General features: G+C 52.2%; 1 protein-coding gene across 1 annotated transcript; it reads right to left on the bottom strand.

The window, feature by feature from the left end:
• Positions 1-658: 658 nt before the first annotated feature.
• Positions 659-21,830, bottom strand: COCSUDRAFT_39323 (hypothetical protein; the record flags this gene model as incomplete). The annotated part of the gene is made up of 40 exons (XM_005652225.1): positions 659-889; positions 1,281-1,454; positions 1,710-1,755; positions 2,073-2,188; positions 3,740-3,781; positions 4,092-4,178; positions 4,293-4,405; positions 6,631-6,687; positions 6,975-7,094; positions 7,608-7,755; positions 8,082-8,215; positions 8,574-8,741; positions 9,124-9,368; positions 10,008-10,129; positions 10,424-10,544; positions 10,858-10,973; positions 11,251-11,350; positions 11,700-11,815; positions 12,095-12,175; positions 12,554-12,672; positions 13,013-13,226; positions 13,576-13,748; positions 14,045-14,358; positions 14,596-14,881; positions 15,238-15,405; positions 15,761-16,079; positions 16,465-16,739; positions 17,020-17,179; positions 17,565-17,798; positions 18,140-18,280; positions 18,641-18,727; positions 18,849-18,891; positions 19,113-19,287; positions 19,662-19,707; positions 19,907-20,134; positions 20,522-20,721; positions 20,987-21,074; positions 21,279-21,384; positions 21,510-21,556; positions 21,687-21,830. 40 exons carry the CDS (start codon positions 21,828-21,830, stop codon positions 659-661), a joined length of 5,904 nt encoding a protein of 1,967 aa, XP_005652282.1.
• Positions 21,831-22,957: the final 1,127 nt, after the last annotated feature.

Genomic DNA, 22,957 nt, shown 5'->3' with positions numbered 1-22,957 from the left:
GAGACTTAATATGAGACTTTGATGTATAATAAAGAACAGGCGTGGTCATATATGGTTATATAACCAGTCCACAGCTTTCCTGCAGGCCATTACCAATATTGATCTATATTGAGCAGGAAATGTTTTACAACGTTTCCGTCAGCTGCGCAGCAATGCCTGCGCATGACTGAGTCATAAACGTGGTGCTCACACAGCAGCTGGCCGTTCATAATACGGTACTGTTGCCCAGGAGCTGTCCTGCTGAAGCACTGTGGGAAACCTGAAATTAATGGAACAAACTCATCCAGATAAAGAGAATGCCAAACCCCGTGTTTGATGCTAGGATGTGGCAACAGCGCTGGACTAGGAGGCTCGGCCTCAATGGCCATTGGCACAAAGATCATCATGCCCCCTTTTCCACACGCTGCATGACTCAGAATAGTATCTACAGCCCTGAGTCATTAGAGCACACGAGTCAATCTTCACCATGCTGTAAAGAGACCTCCCAGACAAAAAGCCACCTGCACCTGAGCGCACCAGAACCCCTCCAGAAGCAACCACAGTACAAGCCTGTCAGAAAATAGCCTGCAAACTTTCCAGCCTAAAAACGTCACACACGGCGCCCTGCAGGTGAGTAAGTGACAACACCCCATGACTTTAACTGGCCCCTAAGCGCGACTCAAACAGGTGCAGGCGTGACAGAGAACATGAGGCCTGCATCAGTGACCTGATACACCGGGTCACTGATGTCGGATGTGTTCATGTCTCCCCCAGGCAAGATGAGTGTGAAATTGGCCACTACATTCTGCGCGCCGCTGCCGTCTCCGAGCCCGTAAATCACTCGGTTGCCCACTGTCTGGACGCTCTGGAAGTCTGGCACAAACACCTGATCCACCTCGTGCACCACAGCCTGTAGGGCACCCAGAATTAGCTCAGAAGAAGATGATGAAGAGCTGGCAGTGCAAAGCCGGCTCCCACAATGTGCAGTGATCTACAGAGCGTGAAGAACCCCGGCATGAGCGCGTCAGCTTGCAGTGACATCCCTTGCTGGCTGCATGCATGCAGCTGCACTGTGGACAATCACAGCAAGCAGGATTGTGATTGACTTCATAGTGATGGGCCACATCATGCATGCGAACAAACACGGTCCAGGCACTCTCAGAAGTGATTTGGCGCCACAACATCTCCAGGCAGTCGCATAAGGACAGACAGACAGCTCTGGGACAGGGACAGACAGAATCATAGCACAGTTCCTAAATGCTCATGTTAGTAGAAAGGAATGGAGCAGCATACGGTCTCACCATGCATGCGGTCATGTTGTACTTGACAATGTCTGCCACGCTCTGCGCGCTGCGGATTGTCACCACCGTCATATTGGGCGCCGGGGCCGCCATCGCAGGCGCCGCAGCCGACCCCACTGTCAGATTTGTGTTGACGGAAGTCACCAGCGACTGTCCGTCATGCAAGTCCGCAATCTACACAGCAATCGCACAGCAAGTCATTCATGCTGCACTGCATATCTCCACTGCAAGTCATCAACCATAGAGAGAGACTTCTTTGAAGTGGCCATCACAACTTGTTGATTGAGTGGACATGCAACCAAGCAATGGTGAACTGGTCATTATCACTGGAGGGAGTACTTTTGCAGTCTCTTGCGCTAACGTGTGAGCAAAGGTTAGCAGGCTCTTGAGCAGAGGATGAGATTGCAGGGAATGGGCAGGGTGACTCACCAACGAGTACTCTCCAGGGATCATGTGGTACAGCAGTATTGGCACTCTGCACACACGCATGCATGCATCAGAATTTTTCCCAAAACTTCTGGCCACAGGCAATCTGGCATGCTGTGGTTTGGGGGTAGCAAGCAGGACATGCAAAGTACAATAAAGACAGCTTTGCCTTCTCAGCTCAGCAGTCACCTGGCCAGCGACTGCTGGAAAGTTTTGGGCACTGAGGGGAACAATAGCTCTAAGGGAGCACCTGCTTGGCCAAAATTTAGCTGCCTTTGTTGGATCTAGCTATAGATCAGGGGAGTCTTTATTAATCGATCAATCGATGATTTCGAGTCCTCTTAAAGGTGGGAGAGGGGGGCGCACATGGAGGGATCTGCCAGTAGCTGCTGAGGGGTGGAGCCCAGTGCATGCAGAAGGGCTGCAAAGGCGTCGTTGGTCGGCGCGAAGAAAGTGGCCGTCACGTATGGTGAGTTCACCTCCTCTGCAGCAGCCGCATGCATGCTTCAGCTAACTGAAAGGGAAGTAGGTGCAAATTGAAAGATTCGCCAGGCATGCAGATAGATGCTTATGCTGCGGACTCTCAATAGCCCTAGGCTACATGCTGTGGCTGACAATAGAGCAGCATTTTGTCTGCAGCATGTAATGCCTGAACAGATCAGAGACGAAAGGGCCTTCTGCATGTATAAGGAGGTTGCCGACCTGAAAATCCGACTGTCTGAAGGGCTTCAGCCCAGAAACTCAGCTCTGCTGTGGAGTTGAACACCTCCCATGGAGTGCTGCATTCGGGCACGTCTGGCCCGTTGGAATCGGGCTCTGAGCCGCCTGAGCTTTGTAACAGTCTTCTCCTAATTTGTGATCTTTGCCGCTCGCCCTGGCACAAGGTACCTGAACAAAGAAGCACGGGACACCTGATTAAACAATCTTCAATCCTTTTAAGAGTTGCTCGCTTATCTTGCCGCATCCTGCATGTTTATCGTATGCACAGCACCTCTTTCGGGTGGACAAGCACGCGTGCGTTTCCAACACGACACAACAAGCGCCGTGCATCGGGCAGTAAATCTACATTTCAAAAATGAATTTGATACATCAGCATCCTGATGAGTACTTGTAATGCTTTGCAGCTGAGGCAACGTCGTGCAACATCTGCATAATGTTTACTAAGGGTTTGAGCCCAACAGAACCCGAGCATGTCTTGCGTTGAAGCGCCCCATACATGTTCAAATTGTGATAAAAAAAGCCTCGTAGACATGCTTGGTTGAAAGTAGCAAAAGAGCCTCACCAGTGAGCAAGAATAGCGCGATCGCTAGGAAGCGTGCTGCAGAAAGTATCGTCATCTTCTAGCCAACCAACGCCTGTCGAGTGACAGTGACATCCAAGCAATGGAATTTTAGAGTAGAACAAGCCTAAGTTGCATATTTAGCAATCCGTCTACCCCTAGTACTTCCATTCGGTTTTCGCGTCCGCGAAGTTAGTAATTTCCATCTGCCTAATTAGGGTACGGCTGGAATTCAATCTGAGCCATGACAGATAGAGTCCCCATCAGACACCACAATATCGTGGGGAAAAAAAGAATGTTTACAGTAAACATTATGTGCAGTATCCCTTCCAGTTTCTTCCACGAAAGGTGTGCATGCATGTGTGCATGCGAGATCCCCGGAGCTCCGGAGCTCCATACGAGCGACCATGGCTCAGAGACTGGGTTTTTAACATAGAAAGCAAGCCGTTATTCACCCCACGTGAATAACAGATAGGGCCGTCATGGCACCATCCAATGATCGTGTGGTATGTTTGTACAGAGAATGGAACCGGAACAACTCTTCACAGAATCTGATGCAATTGTCTTGAGTTCCACTGGACCTCCACATCATGATGGCAATGTGCACAATTGCCAGCAAGTACTGACCTTTATAGTGCACAACAGCCCTGCAAGATCACTGCAGAGGCTGCCTACAGTTGTCACTGTCTGCCTCCAAGTTGCAGAGCGCTCGAGCTGCAAAGACGTCCTAGCTCATGCTGAAGAAACCGCTGACCTTCAGGATCCTGGCACCCTTGTCGTAGGTGAACTTGATGCCCTGCATGCACCCCAAGCGACAGGTCCTTCACAATCTGGACGCCTCAAATACCAAGCAGCCTCCTTCACATGCACCCATTGTACTGAAGTGCATCCAAACATCATGACTGGGGACTGAGCGCGCAGGTGCTGTGAGCTTGAATGAACAGGGTAGAACAGAGGTAATAAGGTTGGAGATTGCGCATAAGTACTGCAGCCTCGGCCCCCGCCACAAACCGTTGTACAATTGGGCTCGTAAAGAGACACTATGAAGTGCGCCAGCGCATTACAAGCCAAAACTACTTTGTCAAGAGGCAGCTGGAGAGGTGCACCTCGTCCAGAGAGAGTGAGGATCCATAGCGCAGGCTCTTGCGTGGTGCTCCGAGGACCTCAGAGATGTCTGTGTAGTCTGCCACAGCCTGCATGCGCCAGACATAGATTTTTATTAGTGGACAAGACGCCACTGCGCACAGAAGAAGAAGAGGGGAACTCATGCATCTAGATATATTGGCACTCTTGAACAATAGTTGTACCTGCAGCTGTTTGGGAGTGTTCTTGGCCTTCTGGCCCAGTGCCTCGCCCATGATAGCTTTCACATCTTCCACGGAAACGTTGGGGACCTCTGCAGTGACCTTGGATCTGCTCCCTACAAAGCACCAAACCATGCAAACCTTCGTTGCGTGACCTTCGAAGATGCTTCTGACCCAACTCGACAAAAACGTCCCACACAATAGCTCTGCAGCAAAGCTTCTTCAAAATGTGAAAAAATCGCCAAAGCAAGCACTGATCTTGCAATCATAGGATTGATGAATTTGAGGCCGAAGTGTCGGAAGTCCACACACCTTCAGGCTCTTCTTGTACACCATCTGGTTCTCGATGTTTTTGCTGAGTGAGGCCCTGTATTTGGCAGCCAGAGCAGCCAGATCCTCGGGGCTTCTGTCTCCTGGAAGGTTGTCCTGTCCTTTCAAAGCAGCCTTCAGCTCCGAGACCTCCTTTTTCAGCTTTACGATCTGATCGCGCTGTCTTTCCAGGAACTGTTTCAGTTCCTCAGCATCTTCAACATCCTCCCAGTCGTTCCTTCCCCGCTTCATCCCGGCCATCGTTGATCGAAGGGGTGATTGCAGATGGTCTTCGAGATCAACTACGTTCGTTCTGCGCAAAACGTCGTTAAAACGTCGTATTTTCGTAGTATTTTCGTAGTAAAGTTTTTGGAGGCAAATTCCCCTTGATTTTCAAAGGCCCTCGAGTGGAGCCTGTATAGGTGCAGAGAAGGTGTCCAGACCTTACTAATGCACATGACTTCTTTTGCAAAGGAAACCAAGAACGATTTCCAATGCTGCTGCAGGATGTCTGTATTCACTTACAAGACTTACATGAACATCAGCCTTAAACGAAAATTCCGATATCAATTGGTATCATATTGTCATGCTGATCATGATGTGGGCGCCCGGATCATTATTAGACCCTTAATTGCCTGTCAACTTATCGCCAAAAGACCTTCTGTACACTTGATACGCCAAGCCTTTCATCGAACCTTCTGTCCTGCTACAGTGGCCTCTAAGATGCAAATCACTGTGCATTTTCAAGAATTTCTTTCCTAAGTCACTTAGTACGGTACTCCCTGAATCCCTCCGAAGGTAAGCACCCACGATTGTTCTGCAAGCGTGCAGTGCTGCATCCATGCTGCAACGTTGCAGCGCCGCACAGCTCAAAAATTTGACGACAGCTGCATCCTAAAACGTGAGCCCTTGGTTGGACCATGAATCAATAGGAACTAGACAGCCATGGAGCCTGCGAACTGCTGCTCTCAGAATCACAGATTTGCTCTAAGGGCGCATAGAACTTTATGCCTCTGTATTGCGCATAATACGACCTTCCTGAGCTAGGCCGCAGATTCCTTCCCTTTGTTCAAGACACGTACAGGATCTGCCTGTGGTTCCCTCATTTGAAGCAGTCATCATTATGTTCCAGTGAGCAGGATCACCACTGCTATTCCCACAGATGCTCAAGAGCTACACCGAAATATGGGGGCCTCGAGCCATTTCGACAGGCCTAACAGGCTTGCTCCTGCCCAGGCAAAGAGACTCTGCAGCGCCGCACAGCTCAAGAATTTGACAAGAGCTGCATCCTAAAACGTGAGCCCTGGGTTGGACCATGAATCAATAGGAACTAGACACTGCCATGGAGCCTGCAAACTGCTGCTCTCAGAATCGCAGATTTGCTCTAAGGGCGCACAGAAGTTTATGCCTCTGTATTGCGCATAATACGACCTTCCTGAGCTAGGCCGCAGATTCCTTCCCTTTGTTCAAGACACGTACAGGATCTGCCTGTGGTTCACGTCATTTGAAGCAGTCATCATTATGTTCCAGTGATCAGGATCACCACCGCTATTCCCACAGATGCTCAAGAGCAACACCTTTAGGAAATATGGGGGCCTCGAGCGACTTTCACAGGCCTAAAAGGCTTGCTCCTGCCCAGGCAAAGAGACTCAATGTACAGTACAACAGCACTCTATCACCCAGATCTCAGAACCTGACCACGGCTCTGGCTTAGGTGACCAAAATTTGCAGGCGGCGAGTGAGGGCCAATCAGAGCACAGTGGCTTCATCCTCCACCTGTTCTTGTGGGCCAAACAGCTCCTCAAGCACTGCATCAACGCGAAAACATACAAGTCAGTTCAATGAGAGAGGACAAGGAACTTGTGCAAGATAGCAGCAGCAACCTGTGCCTAAGTGCCCTGTATAAAGTCCAACTGGGTTCTTGGACATGCACGAGCACTCAAACCAGCATGGAGGGATGCATCAAAGGAACAGATGACAGCATTCAGGGTAGGCATGACTATTGCAGGCAGGCTCAGAGGTGGGTGCTCACGGTGGCAGAGGCGCTCCGCATCATCTCTGTGTATTGACAGGCCGACGATCGGCTCCCCTGCACGCGACACCCATCCTTTTAGATTGCTTCCCCTCCCAAGTTCTCCAACCACACATATTCCACTTTCCATGCATGCATGCGCCCCCGGATCTGCCAGTGTTCAGATGAGACACGCTTGTCTGGATGTTGTATGCTTGCTTCTCGGCAGTGATGCTTCACAAAGAAAGAAAGAGAGGAAGACAGACAAGAAAAAGAGAGGCACGAGGAGTGAGAGAAAGAATACAATAGCGTATGATTGAATCAAGGTAACATTGATGCAAAGTAGTGTGATGTAGGGATCTCACCGCTGCTGGTGAGCTGGGTGCGCACAATGCGCGGCTTGGGCTTGTCCCCGTGCGCGCTGCGGCCGTGGTGGCTGCTGGAAATGACATCAAACAGCACCTTCCAGATGGGCAGCACAGCGCCTGCATCAAGAAATCATGATCATAACTCCAAGGACATATATTGATAGTCTCCTGTAATCAATGCTTTATCGTTCACTGTACTGTAGTCAGCACAGCCCTTCACAGCCCACATTATTGTGCCCAGATGCCTGTTACCTCTGAAGAATAACCCTTAATTAGAAAGAGAGCGCTGCATTGTGGAGAGGACGGATATGCTACTGAATTGTAACCAGGCTGCGGTAGCAGCTACTTGAATATGCAGCTGAGGTGTAGCACTTCAACCAATGTGATTGTGCATGCATGCATGCAGGATGATTCAGCATGCAACTGGAGTTCGACAGGCTTGCTAGATGCAAGCGTGATCCTCTTATAGGCACATACATGTACTGACAGAAAAGTGTTCAAAATGGACATCCAAGAGGGTGAAATTGCATCTAAACGGCAGTGAATAATCATAAGTATGCATGCCGATCTTAATGAACGCCCTCTGACATTACAGGGCGATTGCAGTTTGAAGGAGGGGAAAGCACGCACCGGTGATGAGTTCGGTCTTCTGGATGCGCATGCCGTAGGTGCATTCCTCGTTGCGCTTGCGTTTGGCGCAGGTGTTGCCGTGCGTGCAGTGCTTCTCGCTGTAGTCATACCAGAACCGCCAGTGCTTCTCCGCCTCCTTGTCTGACACCTGACATGCGGCGCAGAGATTGTTGACTCATTACTACATCAACCTATGGAGATCAAATTCAAGCGCAACCCGTTTGTGCGCAGCAGCAGCGCTGCCACCTTTTAACCCCATAATGGTTGAAAACGTGCTAAAGCCTTGTGTACGAGGCTTGCAGACGTTTCTGTTATACCACCATTGCTCTGCAGCTGTGTCATTTCGATGCGGCCTAGCATCTTCCACGGCGTTCTCACAGGCTGGGAACCAAGTTGCACGAGCCTCCTGATCTGTTGGCACTGTAAAAGCAAGTAGCCAACGCTTGGAAGGTGTGCTCATGAGCCGGGGCGCACCCGGACGTAGTTGTCCTGGGTGAGCTGGTGGGCGGTCCAGAGGGGCTGGTGGATGGTGTTGGGGCGCTGCACCCGGTACCGCTTCACCATCATGTCCTGCCGCGCGCGCGTCCCCAGGATCACAAACTTGTGCCCTGCCACACGCAGCACAATAATGAGCCGAACCTGTCTTTTGCACAAACCTGCTCTGCTTGCTGCGGTAGGCACAGATATTAATGCTGTCAGTTGCACTTTGGGGCGAAATCTACAGTGCTGGCACTGTGCCTCCAGACCTCGTCACTCATCAAGATTCCATGCTATAAAGAAACACACTGATGTGTCGCACAATGAGAAAGTTGCGCCCTGCTGCGCGCACGCCAATACTGTCATTCAAATTCCAACCCAGGCCTGTCTTGCATAGTCAATGCTGCACCTGGAAAATCCAGTGGATCATGAATGACAGCAGGGACAGACTGCGCTAGGCAGGGAAAAAGAGTCCCAAACGGGGCGCACCGGTCTTGCCGTGGTCCTTGACGAAGCGGTCGGTGTAGAAGCCGACGTTGCGGTCCAGTTCCTCGCCAGCATCAACCGCCTGTGCAAGGGCGGCATCGCGATAGGCCACGGCGTCATCCCACGACAGGCCCCGGTTCACGTTCAGCACCGCGTGGTACGTTGTAGCGCCTGTGCATGGCACAGGATTATGGAACGGTCAGCAGATGCGTGAGCACTTGATGAGCTGCGTCCATTTGACTGATGAGCTGCATGAATGCAGCGACCCTGGAGGGCGCATGCATTGACGCACTGCCCATGCCAACATGTCCAACGAAATCATAGGATTGCTGCCTTGAAGGAATGAAGCATTGGTGGCTGTTAGACAAGGAGTGCCACTCTGCTAAGGGGCAAGCATGCAGTGCCAGGCTTGCTGGAAGGCAAATTCAAGAGGAACCTATTATTTTCACTTTCCTTCACCTCTTTTTAGGCTGCTCAAACAGGCGCCAGGCTTGCCGTGCACAAGGTAAGTATGTTCATAATTTGATCTGAAATCCAGAAGTCATGCGCGCACCGGTCCCTGGCTCGCAATGCACGATCTGGCGGCGGGCGACTTCGACGCCGGAGGCCTGCAGGTTGATGGGCCCGTGCTCGTAGCGGCCGGTGGATTTGGCGCTCGCGATGAGGGCGTCCATTGTGTTGGAGAAGTAGCGGAAGATGAGCTCCTGGTCGTCCATGCCCATGGCCAGCACGCGGTTCAGGAATGTCGGCACCGATTTCACCACGCTCGGGCTGGGCACCAACCCGTACGCTGCGTGCCTGCGTCGGAGAAATTTGTGGGATGATATAAAATAAAATATCGATGCCCTGATGAAGCCTGGGGCGCGAATGAGGAGGCAGAGGTCAAGCATGCCAAAGGCATAGGTGACCTCGCCACCGTGAGGGCATGTTTGAACCCATGGCCCCTATCTGTAAATGTGTCAGTGTTGCTGAGAAGATCTACTACCAAATTTACTGGCTAATGTTAAAGACCTCTTGGGAGTTAGCTGCATCAATGTGAATCAAATAAAGGATGGCATTACAGTGTTACTGTTCAACCACCCCGGAACACTGGGAAAGTACTCATGGCTTTTACTGTGCAGCAATGTTTCTGAGAAGGGAAAGTCTGCCCGGATGCACATGCATGCTGCCAAAAGCAGGTTTTTTATTGGGCAGCCAAGCTGGGGGCCAAGAATGTTACAAGGTTTGGGAGAAGCCGACATGAGCGCATGCTCTACAATAGAAAATCCATTAGCCCGGTCACGCAGGGGGGTTTAAAAGGACTGTGCCCAGCGGAGAGGTGCGTTTGGCAAAAGACCTTCGAACATGAGGTCCGCGCAACCCCAACGAGTTCATGGTCCAAGGAATCTTCTCATTGGAGGGAATCAAGTAGATGTAATTGAATGGGGCTAAGCAGACCTTGAGGACACTTCCTGCAGCATGCCCACGGGCTTGATGGCGGCGCGCATGTACGCGAAGAACTCCTCCTCTGTCTGCTCTGCAGTCGGGTCCACGCGCATCTCTGGCAGCAGCCGAGGCACCTGAACATCACACCAGCAATGTCATTAGCGTCCTTGGTACAGAACATACCACAACACCTGGGTATGCACCTGCATGCTTTCCTGGGACAAAGGGAAGGGAACATCAGCACTCTCGATCTTCTCTGGATCCTCTTTTTGGTGGACTCTGAAGATTGGACTCAAGGGAATGATTAGGGGCCAAAGGTCAGCTCTTGGATCATAGAGCATGACTTAAGAACAGGGATGCATCATTCTTTGCTCCCTTGACTGGTGCGGCAGATATTAAGAGGCTTGAGGACACGACTGATTGCTCACCTCCACGCCGGCAATGGGCGCGGTCTGGCCAGTGCAGTCGTCCATGATGCGCTTGAGCGCTTCCAGGCCCCACCGATTGTCCACGTCAAAGCTCTTCAGGTCTTGCCCCGCCCCCAGCGCCCTGCACAGCCACCGCACTACTGCGTCATGCCCCAGCTCCTGACAATATTCATGCGACAAAATCCTGCCTCCTACATCGTCTGACAACACTCTGCACACCAGCAAGCCATATGGAAGGAGGCTTGAGTATTCAAGCATCCTGTTGTCTGGCTGTCCCAAATTCGACAGGGCAGCAATCACTTGAAGCTGGTGCCTGCAACGTTGCAACGGCCAAGAGAGCACGTGCAGCTGGGGTCACATGATATGACCCAGGATGACTCATCTTTGTGTGGAGCCTTAAAATGCAAGGTGCAGAGAGGGGCCCTGAAAAGCACCTGCGGTCGCCGCGCAGGAGCGCGCCCAGAGACTGCAGGCGTTTGGCGGCCGAGGCTGCAAAGCGGTACTCGCCGCCGCACTGCGTCACGATGATCCGGTAGATGGGCGCGGACGCCTGCACCAGATTTACAAATTTGAAACTTGTTTGATTTGGAACCACGAAATTGGGAGGTTGAAAAATGATGCCTGCCCAAGCACGTCCCTCAAAGAACATCGAGGCAGGGAGGAATGAAGTGCCATACACATGCAAGCTACTGGAAGACCTCCCACCAGGCTGCTTCAGACGGCTCTGCTTTGTGTGAGGGAGTGTGCAGACTATGCACAGTAGAGAAGGCAAGCCTTGAGAGGGAAGCGGGCTGATCAGTACTGAAAAGGAAGGGGCCTGTGGGCACCTGATTAGAGCGATGGGAGCGGCCAAACTGCTGGATGGCCTTGTCCGCTGACCAGGGCAGCTCCAGTGTCAGGTGGCACCGTCGCCGCTGATTGGCCACACTGCACACATGAATGATAACCCATTACTTAGTCACCCCCCAGTACAGAAAGTCTGTCTTGCAGTCTGCCCCTACTCCATTATGCGAAGGCGCTAAATATACCTGCAGGGATCGCAGCTTTCTGGCACATGCACAATACTCTTCGTGGAGCGCTAGACACAATTGCAAAACAAAAACACTACTTTCTGGCAACCTTGGACTGGGACTAGGGCAAGGACCGTCCTTAAGCATCCCTGCTCTGCATGTCAAGTGATAATTTGCCAAACTACGAGGCCTTGGAGTCCGATTGCACAGTCGTCATCTATTTTGTAATGCAGGGGATTATATCTAACATCAAAGGGGGTTTGCACCGCTTGTCTGCCTGCAGCGAGATGCCGGTGGAGGCGGCTTCTGAGATGATTGCGATGAGCTTCTCGCCCTGCATGAACGAGTTCTTCTCCGCCATGTTCACGTTCTTCTGGGATTCCTGCACATCACAAGTCTCAACTGATCAGGACGCTTCCATGTCACAAGTACAGCACTGGGACAGCCAAACAGATATACGGTATGAGTCTCCGGTGACTGCACAATGACATGACTTTGCCCGAGCCAGGCACCTCTTTCTCGCGCTGTGCATGCTCTAAAAGCGCACTTAGATAAAAGCAAAGGATTACATAGCTTCTGGGGTGACCAATCCAATATCATGTGCTGCAACAAAGACTGCTATGATAATGATAATGGCCCCAGATTGGTGTGAGGGCATCACCTCAGCGCGGCGTGCCTGGTACTCGACCTTGCCGTCCCCAGCGCGCACCAGCAACCCCTTGCGCCCAGTCATCTCCGCCACCTGGACAGCACCTCCCTGGGTCAAACTTCCAGTATTCTTCAATCCTTTGCGTCTAAAAGATATCGTCCACAATCCTGGTTAATACAAAATCTGGCACGATCCTAACACGGTGATCCTGATAATTTTAGGCTAGACTAAAAATAGCCTACAATTGTCTGGCCTTAACCAATCAGATGACCAATGATTTTGGCAATCAAATCCAGCATGCACAGCAGGAGATTATGCATACGACAAGCCTTGCTTGGGCGAACGTACACACCAAACATTTGAGCATTGAAACCCACAGATTTTTCAGGCACTTGAAAACATTACACTGATCTATAGTGCTGATGGGCAGACACAAAATTGCAGTTCAGTTTGAAAACCAGAGTGTCGCACCTTGTCTGTGCCGCCCAGGAGCTCAGTGAGCTGGTCTAGCGGATTGGCGGGCAGCTCAAAGGCATCCCACAGGCGCAGCAGTGTAGCAAGGATCAGCTTCAGCTCCTTGTGGCCGACGCCTGCAGCCAGCCATCAGCCTCAGCCTTGCTGTGCTCGTTACTTTAAAAAGTGCTTTTCAATTCTATCTGGTGCAGCCTTCATTTTTCCGCAAGGCATGGTGGTGCGGATGCAGGTGCATGACAAAAGACATTCACAGAGAAGGGATCTGTTGTCTCTAGATACTCAGTACGGCCACTCATTTGTGCATGTGTTGATTGGAAGACAGGTTCAGAAATGATAAGCAACGATAATGAGGAATAGGAGTGCTCCTCCTTACTATTCAGCATGGACATCAATAGCAGTCAATAGGCTCTTTATGGGACACAGGTAAAGAGTAAGAAAGCAGCGAGGATCCCCTACCCTGCGCGGCCTTGGACTCCTTGGCCTCCTCCTCCCATTTCTCCCCGAGCTCGCGGGCCTGCACGTGGGGGCGGTACTCCGCGCACAGCACCACATCGCTGTCGTCTGAGTCATCGCCGTCGTCCGAGCTGTCCTCGTCGGCGGAGAAGTCAGAATCCTCTGACGCCGAGTCCGAATCGATCACCATGACAGAGCCTGAGCTCTTCTGACCCGCCTGCATTCACAAGTGAGAATCTCAGCAAGAAGGAGGACGGCAGAAGTCGCACGGCTTAGAGAGATATTACTGGTGCTCCCGGGCACTTGAAGCAAGGCCAGCTCCCTTAAGAGGCAGGCAGCGGTCTTACGACGACCCCCACACTTGAGGAAAATCCAAAAGACTGTTTGGAAGGTCTCAGTTGTGAAACTCCCGTCCTGAGGAAAATACAAGATTTCACCGTTTTATCCAAGCCCCGGCTTCATCAAAGCTATCTACCTTCGATGGCAAACTTCTTCCTCTAGTCTGTTGAAACTAATTGTCAATTGTCTACTCTCAAAGATTGTGAGGATTTGTCGAGTGCAAGCACCCGGCCTGCGCGCGTGCGGCTGGCGGCTCCCTGGGGAGAGGCAGCGCCCTTGCGACGGCGCTCGGCAGGGTCCTCCTGCGCTCGGGCCAGGGCGGCTGCGGCCTCTGCAAGCTCCTGCTCCGCCAGCTCCAGCCGCCGCTTGGCCGCCAGCTCTCCCAACTTCAGGCCGCCACCTGCGTGATCCCCACAAACGCATTTTATCACCATGCCTTACTGTGTAGAGCGGAAGCACAGAGGCCAGCTAATTGTGGGAAATGAAAATGGAACTGCATGCATCAGCGCCACCTGCAATGGCTGAGAAGGGCTCATGGTAGTTCACCCAAATTTCCAATACACATGCACGCGATGTGAACGGAGGGCAGCACTCGGGTACCATGTTTATTAGGACAGAAGCACGCCCTGGGCTCCAAAAGTTGGACCCGCAAGGTTCTTTCAGGAGAACGAGCTATGGAAAGGCAGCAGCACACACCTGCAGGGCAGCGCTCGCCGCCCCTGCGGCTGCGCAGCACAGGGGCTTCCTCAAAGTCGCTGTCATCGTCGGTCAGCAGCGCGGCGGCCGATCGGCCCAGCCGCGAGGTGCGCTGCGCCGGGGCCGGGGACGGGGCGCGGCCGGTGCGCTGGCGGCTGCCGCTGCGGCTGGCGTTGCTGCCGCTCTGTTCCGCGTCACTGTCAGTGGTGGCTGCCGCGGGGCGCCCGCCTCGGGGGGCGTTCCTTCGCACTGTGAAAGCTGCATGGCCAGCTTCCCCGGAGCTGCCCGCCCCGCCGCGCTTGGCAGGTTTGCCACTGCGGCAGCAATATGCAACGCAGTTTTAAGGCACTGACAATGAGCAAAACACAGTGATAAAAGTGCTCTGGCAGAGCCAGAAGAACAAAAAGATGCATGCGCATCTACAGAAAGTTCCTCTATCTGCTGCATGCATCCAGAGACAACAACAGACAAAGAGACTGACCAGCATAAAAAATCCCAGCTTGAGCAAGTCATGGAAAAGTATTGGAAAACTCAAGGAAATTGACACCCACCTGCCAGGTTCAGCCTTGATCTGGATGGTGGGTGCTCGCACAGTCACAGCGGCGTCAGCAAAGTCATCTTCGTCACTGCTGCTGTCCAGGGTCACCAGCGTCCGACGGCGTCCCCTCCTACTCTGGGACTCAACTGGCGCATTATCCTCTTCACTGTCCTCGATTTCCTGCTGCTGCTTGGAGGCTGCCCCCGCCTTAGCGGCTGCTGCCGGCTTCTGTGAGGCGGCGCATGAGGGGCAGAACCAGTCCCCCTCTGGGATTTCCTTCAGCGGGGGGTCCAAGCAGTCTGCACACAGGAGCCATATACAGCTGCTCAACTCACATCCAAAATAAAACAATCTCAAGCAGCGGGGTGAGGCAGTCTCCACACAGAAGTAATTGCCCTGCTCAACCAACAGGCAGACAAAAGCGAAGTACAGTGAATCTGAGGTCAGCGTCGCTATTACAGGCAGACACCCTGGCAAGAATGTAGATAGCTTGTTTGCTCGTATCCTTGCCCTGACTAACCCAATATTTGACCTTCTTTTCAAGACCAAGCCAGGCTCGCCCATTCGTCTGCTCACTCCCCTATTGGATCACTTGGTAAGGAGCGGTTACCAGGCATCATTGATTAAGGCCATCTGTTGTGTTGGGTATTCTCACCTGTGTGGTAGCCGTGGTCGCAGCCGTCGCACAGCAGCATTTCCTCCCCACGGTCATTCTTGCCGCACTCCTCGCAGCCAACTTCATCCAGCTCTGCCAGCTCCTCCTCCAAGCTCTTGCCGCTCCTGGCCGTCTTGAAGGAGTCCTCCGGCTCCGCCTCCATCTCTGCTGCAAATTGTAACCCTTAGTAATGTAGCAATCAGTATTGGTGGTAACCAGTGGTAGTAATCAGAGGCTGACTTAGGAAGTGGAGCCCCCCAACAAAGCTCGGGCAAAGGGACACCACAGTCATTTGAGGTAAATAGCATGGGAAAATTGGATCAACCACTTCAAGCAACTCAGTCCAATTCCGTTTCAAACTCCCACTCATGTGCCTCGTGAGTGCCCGATACAGGTGGATCTGAAAACGGATTTGGGCTCTCTGGCATATGCATGGTCCCGGGAGCACTCAAAAGAATTTTCAAAAATGGGCTTCAATCATGGCTTTTGCGATCATCACGCAAGTTCTGCCACGATTGATCACCTGCAGCCTCCTCAGACTCTTCTGCGTCCTTGGACCGCTCCTCTGTGTGCAGGCTCTCCTCCTCATCGTCATCATCTTCAAGGATGACCTGGGACTTGCGTCGCTTGGCAGAGCTGCCCTTTGCGAAGGAGTCTTGGAGGTCATCTGAATCCTCGCTGGCAGCCTTGGAGGCGGCCTCGGCCGGCCGCTTGCGCAGCGGCTTTTGGCCGCCGGCCCGGGGCTCGGCGGCGGCCGGCGCGCCGTCGGCGGCTGCCGCCAGCTTCTGGCGCACCTTCTCCAAGGCTTCCTTGGCTTCTGTTACCTCCTCTTTCGCCTCGGCCTGGAAAAATCACAGCCTGTTTCAGACATGGAGGTGCAGCGCCCACATCAATGCAGTATTTCCTTGCAAAGAAAGCAGATTTTGCAGCAGATCATCTTGCCGTGCCCATCATCAGTAAGTATTATAAGCCTAAGTCATGTATCGAGTCACATCTTGTTCAAAGTGGACTGAATTTTCTGGAACGGTGACAAGTACCAAGCAAAGGATGGCCACATTCAGTTTTGCAAGATTTCATAAGTCTATACAAGCAGATTCATGTGCAGATTCATGCATGCAGATTGCCTCAGGCAAAAGTGCCAGTCAATGGAGTCGATAGAGACATAAATTTCCTGCTTATTTGTGCATGCAAGTCGCCTCAGGCAAGGGTGCCGCGACAGGGCCTCACAATGCGCTCGCGGAAGCGCTGCAGCTTGGCCTCCTTGAAGCGTTCGAGCCTCTCCCGCTCGGCCGACTCGATATCCGCGGCCATCGCCGCAGCCGCCGCCGCCATGGCTCCCTCGTCCACGTCAGCCGCCAGGTCAACCATGTCCCCATTGGCGATCGCGGCTGCGCGGCGGCGCGCCAGCACAGCGTCGATGTCCAGCTCAGCGGCGACAACTACGTCGTCGTCATCGCTTGCCTCGTCTGGCGCGGCGTTCCTGCTAGGCTGTGCTGACGAGGCTGCAAAGAGGAGAACACAAAACTTCAGCATTCAATTTGTGAGGCCCTAAATCCTGCTGACTCCTGGACTCTTGGTGAAGAGACTGCCTGCCTGTGGCCTCGAGGTCGTTTCTAACCTTGACCTAGCTAAAATAGAATGTGCGCTTATCATTTGCAAAACCTCAACAGGACGCACAGTCCTTCTCAGCAATCTATCACTGCGTAGGTTTCTTGCAAGTGCTTGCACCCGGCATGGGACATACACTCTTGACCGTGGGCAATGGCAAAGCAGCACTATCACCTGCTCTGGCAGCCCTTGGCTGTGGTGCCGCCTGAGGGGCGCTGGGGCCTGGCGCTGCCTGCTGGGCCATAATTGCCGTCTTGGCGGCCATTTTCAAGTTGTGCACTGCCTCCTCCGCAGCAGGCCGGTACTCCTTCACCAGCTTCACCATTTCGTACACCTGCATGCCGCATACAACAACAACATCAAGACACCCCATACCATGGGTGGCCCATGAGTGGCCATGTGTACCATACATTATTCTGCCTCCCCTCACCCAAAAAACCCAGAAATTTGACTCCTCACCTACCAAGATTGACGCGAGGGGCGAGAATTTCACTGCAAAAAGGCAAATTGGCTTGCAATCAAAACTTAAATGGGAGGCCCACTTGGTACTGCAGTTTTCACATGTACCAGGGTCAAAGCGAGGGGTGAAACATTTGCAACCCACTGGACCCTTGGGTGCCAGCTTGACCTGGTAATCATGAAAGCACCTGGTACATCTACCACCCCATCTACTGCACAAACATCCCCCAAAGGATCATTGCTGAAAATGGGGAGCCCACCTGGTACTGCAGCTTCCTCAGATCAGCGCCGGAGGAGGACTCGGAGTAGACAGGGAAAGCCTTCTCCAGGAACTGCTGCATGATGACCTTGGGCGCGCTGACAAAGTCGTCCAGCACGTCTCCGCTCTCCTCCCGCGTGGCATTTGTGTTTGCCTCCCCTGTTGACTGCAGCCCAATGACTACTGACATGCCGTCGCGGATCGCCTCCTGTGCCACCTGGGCCGTCTTGTGCACCTGCACACAGCCGCCACCAATCAGACAGTCACATGATGGCATTGTGATTACTAATGACTCCTGTCACCTCTGCACCTAATACCGCCTTGTCCACCAGCCACACAGATGGGGCATTGAACAATCCAATCTCTTGGAAGCCTGACTCTCCCGTGTCTTCAGTGTATACACTAACTTATGTTGCGTCATTTAGATTGCATACAAAAGACATATGTCTGCATGCACATGGCGTGTGTGGCTGCGCAAGCATGCGAGGATCCTGCACGTATTGGACATGCAGCGAGGCCAGTGCCCATCACTTGGGAAGAAAGGATTCGGAATCCGATTGGGGGAGCAGTATCTACCTTGGCAGCCATGAGCATCTGGCGGAAGAAGCGCATCTCGGTGGCGTAGAAGTTCATCCACTGCCGGCCGCTCATCAGGCGGTACTCCAGGAATATGTTGTACAGGAAATGCCAGAACATGCATGCCCGGTCATACATCACCTGTTCGTACAAGCACCACAATTTGGCTTCATTCCCAGACAGGTTTACAGGAGGCTGTAGGGCTGGCACAACATCAAGCACAAGAGAGCCATTTCGAAAACTATTTTGACACACGTGGACCATCACCAGCATGCATGCAAGACAGTGCCCCAGTTTATATTATTAAGAAATGACCTGTAGGGCTGTCAGTGCACCAAATGGAGAGATACAATGAAGCCACCACATGTACCCAGCATGCAGCCTGTCTGAAGACTGCGCCACAGCTCCTTTTGTGCAAGCCGAATTTGCAGGGCTGTCACAATACATTTTGGACAACAGATGTTGTGGAATAATAAGGGAGCTGAGTGGGAGGAGGCAGACCTTGAAGACAGGGTCGACATCCACACGGACAATGGAGAACTCTGCACCAGCGTAGGACAGCGAGCGGGAGATGTATGTTCCGGTCGCCTGCAGCACAGATAATCACATTCACGACTAAATGGAAAGAGTAAATTTCTTCTACAAGCACTTCAGGAACTGGATGGAACATGCAAGTGAGACCGGCAAAAAAAGAAGCAGGAAATCCCACCTTCAACCCCATGGAAAAGAGTTCCAGAGCTCCCAGTCCAGACCTGCACAGTATACACATTTGCATGTCAACAAGCCTGGAAATAGGCAATGAGCAGTGCACAATAATTTGACATGTGCGATGGAGTCACTCAGGCCACACATCTACTTAGCAGAAACCTTTTATGAGCATCCTAACACCACCTTTTATGAGCATCCAAGCACCATCTTTGAGAATGAAGGTGTGGAGCATGCAAAGAGGAGAACCAGGGAAGGAATGGCGCACTTGTTGAGACTCTCGATCATTCCCATCATGTCTGGGAAGCCGAAGGTGCCCAAGCGGACCATGTAGGCCAGGTTGTGGGGCTCAGAGGCACCTGTGGCACTGCTATAGAGGACCTTTGCACGCGGCAGCACCTGCTGCAGTGCCAGCACTGCCTTGCCTGTCTGCGTGGGATCCCCTGCATGCATGCACACCAACCAATGATGATCCTTTCTAAGCACACGGTTCTCGCTCTTCCAAATATATTTCCCCTTTCATCCTTCCCATTTGCTTTGCTCCACCACAAAATTCACTGCACTGGGCCAGCGTCAACTTGCTGTGGCTTGCCAATCCCTGAACCCCCCTAGAACCTTGATATTTGTCCCTCAAAACAATATGTTTCCCTCTCCCCTTTGGAGGCCAGGAAACGCCAAGCTTAACCCGCCATTTGAGGCGGGGTGGTTTGGCAAATCCCTGGGCCCACCCGAGGGTACGTGCAGCCATTCTGAGGGATGTAAATGTTTGGTCAGCACACTTGAAGGTGCAAGAGCGTGGAAAGCACATGCCTCTCACCTTTGACTGCAATCAGGTTCTTCGCCTTGTGGCACTCGTCGAATACCTGTGCACAGCATCAATCCTGATGCTCATTCTGCCAAGATAGTGTGAAGTACAGCTCACCACGGGTGCCAAAAACAGCCTGCTGATAGCTTCGGACATATCACAGACTGCTAAGCATGATTCACCCTGGGTGACAGCAAAGGATGACCCAATGCACAAAGGAACACTGAGGCAAACCAACTAGTGGGTCCGGGCCTTACAATGAGGGGATCTCCCTCGCCGCCATCGAGCCAGTCCACAATCTGCTGCAGGCGGGTGCCCTTGGGAATGCGCCAGTCCTGCGGCTCTGCAGCTGCCGCCTCCCCGGTGCCCGGCAGCTTGGGCTCTGCCATCTGCTTGGTGTTGGACACCAGCAGGCTGTAGGTGACGAACAGGACGCCCTCGCTGTAGTGCTTTGCCAGGCTGCCCTTGGGCAGCGGTGTGTTTCCCTGCTCAGCAGGACACATTGTTCACCTCTCGGAGCAGGATACCCGATACATGCTGCTGCTCCTTACCATGACTATTAACGGCTCTAATAGGTGCTCTGCATTTGCACTGACATGCACAGCTCCCAGTACTGGAAGCTGTGCTGCGAGGAAAGCGAATGTCTCACGGGTGCCCATCAGAATAGGGATTGTTGCTTGGCTTCTAAGAGCTCTACATTTTACTTTGCATTTGCACTGACCGAAACAATGCGAATTAAGACTCCCCGGGAAAGCAGCAGCAGCTGGAGACTGTGTGGATTCTGTATTTTTCTGGTGTTCAATGACAGGATCAGCAGATACAGCACCCTGTCACAGCACGCAGAGGATGGATGTGCCAAGGGAATATCGCACCTGAGGGAACACTCTGACATCGCATTTGACATCATCCAGGTCGCGCTGCGCGTCGAAGCACAGATCCTTAGAAACAGAGACCCACAGAGCGCGCGAGCCCTGCCCAGCCACAAAGTGCTCCTTCATGGTTGCCGCAATGGTGCGCCCCTTGCCCACGCCCGCGCCGTCCCCCAGAAAGAACCCCGCCCGCTCCTTTTTCGCTGCACATGCATCCTTCTGCTGTTACGCCCCGCCAGCCAGAATATGAGGTAATTAGAGATTAGGAATAACAAGGCAAGAATTTCACTTGTCTTCACATGCATTGGAACCCACTCATAACATGAAAGATCTGTAACACACTCAACAGCTTGTACGCATGTAAGATATAATACGTCATCATTGTGCGGTTACTGAAGCACAGGCATTTATATATCAGCTCAAGAAGAAGGCAGGGTAGGAATAAAAAAGCGGCTGAGAGCTCCTTACGTCCGCTGAGGGTGTTCTGGAAGCGCATGTTGGCGTAGACGACCGCCTCAAGCTGTGCATCTGAGATCAGGCCTTCCTCCACAATGTCCTGCAGAATATTTACCAAACTGTTCAAGCCTTCTGGCAGGAGCAGCTTCGAGCCAATGCAATCAGAGACCACAGCTAAACATGAAGAGCATCAGATTTGGTATGCTGGTGGCTACAAGGCCAAAAACAGTTGGTCTTCTTCTGCATGACAGGCTCTGTACTGTCTGGTATGGTTGCTCGACGAAAGGTCACGCATCACTAGTACCTGGAGGTGATGCTTGTATGTGATGTCAGGTGGAGAGACACAGGCCAGAAGGGCACTCTCCACAATGATGTCAGGATGCGCATGGCCCTCCTTGAGCTTTGTCGGTCTGAAGGCAAAGCAGACTACAGATTGATTCAAAAATTGAACTTCTTAGCCTATTGTTGACCGTTCTCCATGATTTATGCACACCAATTGCACAGATCAAGAACATCACAGGTGCTTTGCACCTACCTGTATGTCGCATAGACCTCAGCGCTGTCATCTTCATTGTCATAACCCTGCATAGACAAAATGCATAGGTACTAAAGGAAAGCAAGAGGCCTGTGTGCCATGCTAAATATCCCATTTTGTGGCATGAAGAAGCTGTAGCATGTACAAGAACTGCAACAACAAGTAATTAGGACTCACCGCTGCAGCATTCACAACCTCATCATGCACATGCTCACGCAGCTCCTTGAGCTCCTGATCCCTCTTCTTCTTGGCTTCGGCCTGCTGCAGGCGCAGGGCCTGCAGCTGAGCAGCCTGCATGGCCGTGCGAAGCTCTGGCGGCATATTTGGCGCCATGTTCATAAGCCCCTGCAGAAAAACCCTTTCTGGTTAAGATTGTGGCCCATGCAGAGACACGACAGAATGGTGTTGTGTGCCTGCCTTGCAGTACAGCACCTTCCTGTGATAGCAACTAGAGCAAACCACGATCCTGTGGTAGCATGTAGACAATATTCATGTTCTCAACAAGGCAGTCCTGCTGGTGGTGATCATGTTCGCATGCAGCGCCTCGTACAGCGTCTTTGGATGTCAGTGTCGATAAATGTAAGAGGACATCAAAAAAAGGTCCAGACAATGACAACATCGCCCTTTCTCTCTTCAATACAAGAGAGATGGTGGGAACGAGAAGGCCTCTAGGGCACTCCTCTTTGATCAACCCCATCAGACATTATGTCATTGCACGGCACATATAAATGGTGGTTCCTCCAAGAAGCTGGACGATCAGCGGACAGATGCCGTTCTTTAGTGGACACTGTTCCTTTTATGTTCACAACGCTTACCGCAGCAAGCCCGACACCATTGACAGCTGCTCCAACCAGGCTGCTCATATCTGGCATTGAGAAAGACATCGCTGGTAGATGCTGCTTTCAGCAGCCAGCTGGCCCCCTTTATTCCCTCTGTCTCCAAAGCATGTCAGTCAACAGGCACGTCCCTGTCCAGGACGATAAGTGGCCTCTGTGGACGATCGCAGCTGTCTGTATCTCAATCTACCTCTCAATAATTCAGCATTTTTGAAGGGAATGCCTGGATCTTGCAAGAGCTGTTGCTCGACCGTCCAAAACGGAGGGCACAGCACAGCAGGGCCCCCACACCCCGCTCTCAAATCGCCGCCTGTAGAGGACCGCAGACCGCCTCAATTGTAGCGGTTGTGGCTGGAATTCAAGGCTCTACAAAAAAAGCTTTTTGTCTTTCTGAAAAAGCGTCTGCATTAGTGTGCATTAGTGTCTGATATGATGTACTATACTATGAGTACACGGGCATGATGGGCATGACATGCATATGCATTTCCATGTGCGAGATGATTTATTTGAGGGTGCCACCGTGCCACCGTGACGGTGGCGACGAGTACCGCAGTACTATTATTGTAATTACAGCCACATTTGCAGAGAACTACTGCTGAGATACCTGTCATC

This window comes from Coccomyxa subellipsoidea (assembly GCF_000258705.1).
Source record: "Coccomyxa subellipsoidea C-169, whole genome shotgun sequence".
In the NCBI taxonomy this organism is placed as follows: domain Eukaryota; kingdom Viridiplantae; phylum Chlorophyta; class Trebouxiophyceae; family Coccomyxaceae; genus Coccomyxa; species Coccomyxa subellipsoidea.
The sequence above is the reverse complement of the archived record's forward strand: the minus strand, read 5'-3'. Positions and strand labels throughout refer to the sequence as shown.